At 36.9% G+C, this 7,333-nt stretch overlaps 1 protein-coding gene across 1 annotated transcript; it reads left to right on the plus strand.

Moving 5' to 3' along the window:
* The first annotated feature begins 4,535 nt into the window (after positions 1 to 4,535).
* Positions 4,536 to 5,156, plus strand: LOC147446921 (uncharacterized). Its single transcript, XM_086523541.1, has one exon. The coding sequence runs from the start codon at positions 4,536 to 4,538 to the stop codon at positions 5,154 to 5,156; it is 621 nt and encodes a 206-aa protein (XP_086379667.1).
* Positions 5,157 to 7,333: the final 2,177 nt, after the last annotated feature.

Below are 7,333 nucleotides of genomic sequence, written 5' to 3' on the forward strand. Positions count from 1 at the left end.
GAGTGAGAAGCAATCATACATTTTGATCACCAACCCATTGAAGTTAACTAGGGAATTTATCTCAAGTTCTATAAAAATCCCTAATCTTATTTTTATGCAACAAAACGTAAGAAATGACCGTTTTGATGAAAATGTACTGGTCCATCAACTTTGGAGGCTTGTGACCAAAAGATGAGAAATTTTACAAGTTTCTTATTTTTTACATGTGTAGTAGGCCTTGAACTATAACCTCATGAAAGGATTTTACAAAATGAGTGGATCTACTATGGTTTTGGAGGTTTTTTTCAAAACCCTGAAAGGAAACTTTTATGTCCTGTTAGGTTACCAACCTAGTGTTAATGAGGGGGACTGTGTGGCCTTATCTTTTGATAATGAGGACAAATTGGTCAAGTTCATGGGTACCACAAGGGAACCAAAAACGCGGGTATGAAATTATTATCAAAAATAAATAAAATTTTAAAAAAAAAATTTGGATAAAAAGTTGGACGTTTTCTTTTCTGCTATAAATAGAGTAAGCATCCTCACACTTTAAACATAGAGATTGCCTCTATAGCACTCACGAAGTGCTGCCACTTCTCTTAGAGAAGAATCCTCCACAAACCACTAAGAGAGCAAAAAATCTAATAGATTAGTAAGATGCAATTAGCTTTAGGAATGATGTGGGTGTGTTATCTTTTACTCTAATCTCTCTATTAGATTAGTAAGATTCAATTAATTTTAAGAATGATGTGTGCGTGTTATCTCTTACTCTAATCTCTCTAATAGATTAGTAAGATTCAATTAGCTTTAGAAAAGGATATGTGTGTGTTCTCGTTCACTCTAATCTTTCTAATGAATTAGTAAGATTCAGTTAACTTTAGAAAAGATGTGTGTGTATGTTTTCTCTTACTCTAATCTCTCTAAGTATACCTACTCTCTCTAGTTAGTATATTTTCACTATTAACTTATGCATAGTTAATTGATAGTTAATATATTCTTAAGAGTACTCATCACACTCTTATTATGCATGATGAAATTCTCATTCACCAATTTTAATGTCAATAAGATTAATTAGTATTTTGAATAATACTAAAATTTGATTTAGTTGAAGTATAGAAATTGAAGTTAGAATTGGATTAGAAATTTCATGCATAAAAGTAATGCATTCCTAAACTTTCGCTCGTAGTTTTCACACTTAATTTTTGATTAATTAAAATTAGTAAATATTTTGATGTATAGAAATTAGATGTAGAACAACAACACTAAGTGTGTATCCGAGTTGGCGAGGATTCAAATTACAAATTCTCTTTGGAAAATTTTAGTAAAGTAATATTCAAGAAAAATAACAAGATTACTTATATGTAAAAAAATGACCTTAGATTTCAAGGAGATTACTAGAAAAATTGACCAAATTAAAGTTCTAAGTGTATGACGTAAGTGTAATACAAAAGAAAATGGCTCCAAAGCGTGCTCCAAAACGTGCTAATGATCATGAAGCCGGTACAAGTAACGGGAGAACTCCTGCAAAAAATGCTATGTCTCCACCAATCGGATCAATGGGAGCTATGGTACAAGTTAGTATGGCAGTTTCATGTTATGCATCATTGCATATGCAATATCATAGAAATATATTTTTAACCTTATGAAAAGAAAATACGGACCGAAACCAAGGGGCTTAACCCCAAGAAACTCGGCATATGTTTGACAAGTAGGAAAGAATGTCTGGTTAAACTGGTTGCTATAGGAAAGAATGTTTGTCAAAAACCTTCAGTATGGTTTCTCTCAAGTTTCTCTACGTATTAGCGCTGGCATTATGTGGCAGTTGCCGAGGCGTGAGATGACGCCTAGGATGGCACCGCTGATGCTGTGGTGGAAGTACACCCAGATTAGCCCAGCTAGATACTGCAGTTTTGTTTTGCTGTGGCATGAGGATGACGCCCAGATTGGCACCGCTGTTGCTGTGGCGGGAGTACGTCCAGATTAGCACGAGTACTTGTCGAGCGGTATGGGACGCTCATGATGACAAGGGTTTTTATAAATAATGTATATACCGATCGGACAAAATAGCGCCAGTAGAGATTCTTTAGTGAACCAAATCCAAGGGTTGTTGGTTTACAATTGGACGACTTCTCGTTTGACTACTGGTAGTTTGAAGGGTTGTTTTAACGAACCAGTATCTGAAATAAAGTAAAGGAACATGTATGTTTAAATAGTGTGGTAGTAATTAGATAACAAAAGAAGGGTGAGTGCGGTGTGGAAAGTGGGAGAATGATACCCGAGGATATCATTCTATGTCGGGTAACTTTTCAACATTAGAAATTGTTTTTTTTAATAGTCATAAATTTTAAAAGAGATAAACCTTGGCAGCTGTGCTTCTGAAACATGGGGAAAAAAGCACACAGGTAGGTCACTACCTTTAGGTATAATTGGTTATAAATAGTTTTTAGATAGGGTTATGGTAGTCACGCTCCGCCATAACGAGATAGGATCAATCCTTCACTAACGGTTCATGCCCGTGGCTACGTAGTAGCTAAGGCAATGTCCGTTAGTTTTTATTTCTCAGGATTGGAGACCTATCAAAGGTGCTCCGCTCCTCTTGACAAGGGGCAAGGACCTCACATTGGTATCAGAGCCTATGTTAAAGCTTGGGGAGATTTTTAGATTGATGTTTAGATGTTGAAGGATGTGAATGTTTGAAATAATAGAAGAACCTAGAAAAATTGTTTTAAGTTTTTATATGGTATTGAAGATTGAACTTTCCTGGTATAGGAAAATGTTCATTCAGCCTACCAGAAATTCCAGGTGTTCACCATCATGTTTGAAAATGCATGTCAATCACCAAATTATTAGTTTCGAAAAAGGGTGATGATGATATTGGATAGGGTGTTTGCACCACCTATCCCAAGGGTGCATAGAGGATGGGGTATCAACTGGAGTCCATCTGGATGAATCTATATCATTGATGCTGACAAGATATGGTGCATGGATACCAACCTCAAGAAACTTCCATGGGTAGAGGAATTAAAAGTCATCGAAGTTTATCTTTTCATTGGTAGTAAGAATCCGGATGCTACCATTACCTTGGGAGGAGAAAAGATATCTTAGACTCAATGGGTCTATAACCAAGTTACAAAAGTTATCCATGGTGGTAGGATTCGACCCATACGTGTATCCTGTAGCTTTTAAGGGTCAAAGGAAACTTACTATTTTGATCCTTTAGCCTATTCTTTTGTAATCACTAAACTCAAAATATAGAGACATTACAAGCCTTGTACCTAAAGACTAACAACCTTGGTAGCAAATAATGTGTATATGAATAAAGTTTGGATTAATATTGACTTTTGCCTATACTATTGTTTGATCAAGTTTTGTCTTAAAGTGGATTAAAGTTATTGTATCAAATAAAATTTCACTTAATCTATATTGCACAAAGTGCAGTGTACACATCTCTTCAAGAGAAAAAGCTACTTCTCAAGCAAGCTAAACTTCCCACTTTCAAGGGGGAAGGAGCCCTAGTTGAGCGCGATGCAAAAATGTGGCTCGAAGAGATGGAGGATTATTTTGCTGCTGGTGGTACTACTCCCGATAACCAAGCAATGTTGGCTATGTTTTGTCTCACTGGGGATGCCAGGCTTTGGTGGAACAACACTGCAAAGATAATCAAGTAGCTCAAAACACTCAAACTTGGGAAGACATTAAGTATGCTGTCAAAGGACCATTAGGAAAAAATTGGACCCCCTTGGGCCATGTAAGGATTCCTAATTTTAAGGGATTAAAGCTAATTTTGTAGGGGATGGAGGGAACAAAGACAATAAATAGGGCTACTTGTGTAGCTCTCTCTCTAACTTCTCTCTAGATAGGAGAGGGGGGGAAAGTAGGGAATGAGGGTGGTAAAGTAGGAGGAAGAGGGGGGATAAACTAGGAGAGAGAGGGGAGTAAAAAGAGAGAGAGGAGTAAAAGTAGAGAGAAGAACCATTCTCTCTCTACCTATCACCGAACAAAGAGAGTAAGTAGTTATGACAAAATCCACTTTTCAGTTCGTGCATCAATTTACCCCAAAAATTTGAATTTTTTATAAAATCTTCAAAATGGATCTTTTAAGCTTTCAAACGGTCCCTATATATATATATATATATATATATATATATATATATATATATATATATATATATATATATATATATATATATATATATATATATATATATATATATATATATATATATATATATATATATAGAGAGAGAGAGAGAGAGAGAGAGAGAACAGTATTTTGTTAGAAGAATCTAACTTTTATAAGCTCCAAATCTAAAATTCCTTGGGTCCCTCTCTACATTAACTCCAAGAATAAATAGATAATGCCACATCATCAAAACGTCCATCTAATAAATCCTAAAAATTGAAATTTTTAAAATTTAAAAATTTCCCTCCTTTGAGCTCAAAAATTGAACCTATATATATATAAAAATATTTTTAAGTCTTTTTATCCCAAAAATTGTCTGTTTATCCTAAAAAGTATATCTTATCAAATTTTTTTCCCATCATAACTTTTCACCATGTCTCTTCGCGACATAACCAATGAATCACCTGCGCCGTCATCTACTAGGTCAACTAATGTCAGTCTGTGTCTACCGATCGAATTTGCTCCCACAAAAAAAAATGACGAGAAAGCATCTCAACCGACATCCGTACGACGGTTTCGAGGAGAAACCAATGTTGACTTGTGGATTGATGGAGGGTTGTATCCAAAAGATCCGCTCGTGGGCTGTCGTCCGACATTCCGTACACTCCCAAGCTTAATCAAATATGTGGGAGAAGAAGAACGTGGTCTTCTTGGGTATTGTAAAAGATTGGACTCCAATCACGCAGGTGCGTCGGCATATTTCCGACAACAATGTCAAGTGTTACACATTCATTCCACAAATCTCCAAGAACAACTACATTCCATAGAGAAACAACTCAAAGATCTTAAAGAGGAGATGAAAGCTACAGAAACAGAGGTAACTAAGCTACAGATTGCAATGATGCACCTAAAAGCCACTCCATTTGGCATGCGTGAGCGTAAGAGGGAGTTCTCTTCCATTGAAAACTTAGCTTCTAATGGAGGGGCATGTAAGAAGCGAATCATGGCAACCATGTATTTTTTTAAATTCACAGTGTTCATAACTCTCAAATAATTTTCATCAATTTGTAACTCGGTTCACCTTTTGAAATAGGACATATATACAAGTTGTGTGTGGAAATTTTAGACAAGAGGACCGTTGCAATCTTCTCCTAGGATGCATCTCAAAGGAAGATATACTTTACATCATAGGTTGTGAAAAGGCCAAACACATGAGAGATGCCATCACAAAGGAGATCCTAAAAAAGATCTCTAACCTTGTGTCTGAGGATGATGTCCAGAGAGCTTGTGATGAGGTTGGGATCAGCACAAATGCATACCGTGCACTTCATGGATTGATGAAAGATGCATTACGAGAGCAAGGCATCAACGAGAATTTATTTCCTATTCCACATAGGGTCCGACTTGCAAAAAAAACAAACAATGATCTCGTTCGGGAATCCCTTGGCGAATACAAACACATTGAAGGATCCATGGTGTACTCTTCCACGAGTGCCAAGTCACGTGGTAATATAAAGGGAGGCAATACTATTCATAATGGAGCAAAGTCTTTTAGTTATCATCAATTCAACAATATTTTTGTTGACTTGAAACGAGTACAACGAGCTATGGTTAAATTTTATGCGTTGTCTCCACAAGGTAATACAAATTGTAATGTCATTTTTTATTTGTATTGAATATCATTTAGTATAACAATTCAATTCCTGTGTTGTTTCAGTACTTGGAGAGAAGCTCATATTTATTCTTAAGCTAGATGAATGTCAAATTGTCAAAGGACGGAGATTGGAACGTATGAGTGTGACACTCATGAATGAGGCAATGTTTTTTGCAAAAGTCGATGCTATCGGTGATCATTCTCAGAAACCATCATTTAGTGTACAATCGGAAAAAGAAATATGGTGGTTAGGAGCTTTGAAGTTCCGAAAGAGACTCATGAGGTGTTGGCATGGGTCTTCTCTATGATCCCGTGGATCACAGAGGTTATTAAGGCACAACTAGAGGGAGAAAAGCTAGAAGTAGATGGAGTAGGTACATTTGATGTTGAGTGGCACTTAGGAGGTGATCTAAAAACAATCAAATGTATACTTGGGTGTAAACAAGGTGCTTCATCACTTCTTTCTTGTCCATATTGTGTACAAGGATACAAGGAGAGTACTCGTGGCTCCACGTCTTCAAAAAAAATGTCAAGGGAAGTCAAGCAACAGGGTCAATGGATGATGATGCAAGGGATTGGGTGTGCTCGGTGTTGAAGTGTCCTATCATGGAGGTCCCCAATCGGTCGACAAAAGATAAAACATGGCATCCCATTATCAATTTTCCACTTACAAATGTACACTTTTGCACTTTGCATGCCTTTATGCGTATATTTGATCGCTTGTTAAAGCTTCACATAGAGTACGCTTTCACAATGAAACCACTTTCCAGATCCGTGGAAGCCATTGGAATAGTTGAAACAATTCTAAATTCGATTGGATGTCATGGTGGCAATGTTTCTATCATTGGTGAGGTGGAAAATATGCATGAAGTGCCACAAAAAGTATCTATGAATGGTGTGAAAGCACGTAGGTTTTTCAAGAAACCAGAGATGCGAAAGGAGAGGGGTGAAGAGGATGCTCCATGGGAGCTATGGAAAGCGCTTTGCAAGTGTACGACCGATCAAGATTCAAATCCCGTGCTTGTAAATCTGCGTAGGCAAGTGTGGCACCACTTGGAGTTAGTGCTTCAAATCATGTGGAAACCCCAAACCACGAGCGAGCAACAAAATTTTTTCAAAGATCACATTTCAAATTTCACTAAAGCATTTGTGCAAGCGTGGGGAGAGAGCAATATCACACAGTACATGGTAAGTTACTTTGTTCAGTTCAAATTTTGATGCTATACATAAATATTTATTTGATCTAAGCATTTTTTCTTGATGCAGCATATTTTGTATGCGCATGGAGCATTCTTTATGTCAAAATATGGTTCATTAGACATGTGGAGCACTCAAGGAATGGAAAAATCACATTATCGAGCCAAAGGTGTTTACTTTAAAAATACACGTCACGGTGGTGGAACTACGAGATCCAACTACATGAAGGATATGTTTGATTGGTTCGTTCGTTGTTCTTTGGGGAGATGTCATACCTTAGAGCGAGTACGAAAGTCAAGTCTTGCCAAGGAGGTTAGGAGACAATCTCGACTTACTGCTAAAGAGAAATGGAGAAACTCCACCGGACCCCTTAATCATGC

Source organism: Adiantum capillus-veneris, chromosome 11 (assembly GCF_014529385.1).
Source record: "Adiantum capillus-veneris isolate H3 chromosome 11, ASM1452938v2, whole genome shotgun sequence".
NCBI lineage: Eukaryota > Viridiplantae > Streptophyta > Polypodiopsida > Polypodiales > Pteridaceae > Adiantum > Adiantum capillus-veneris.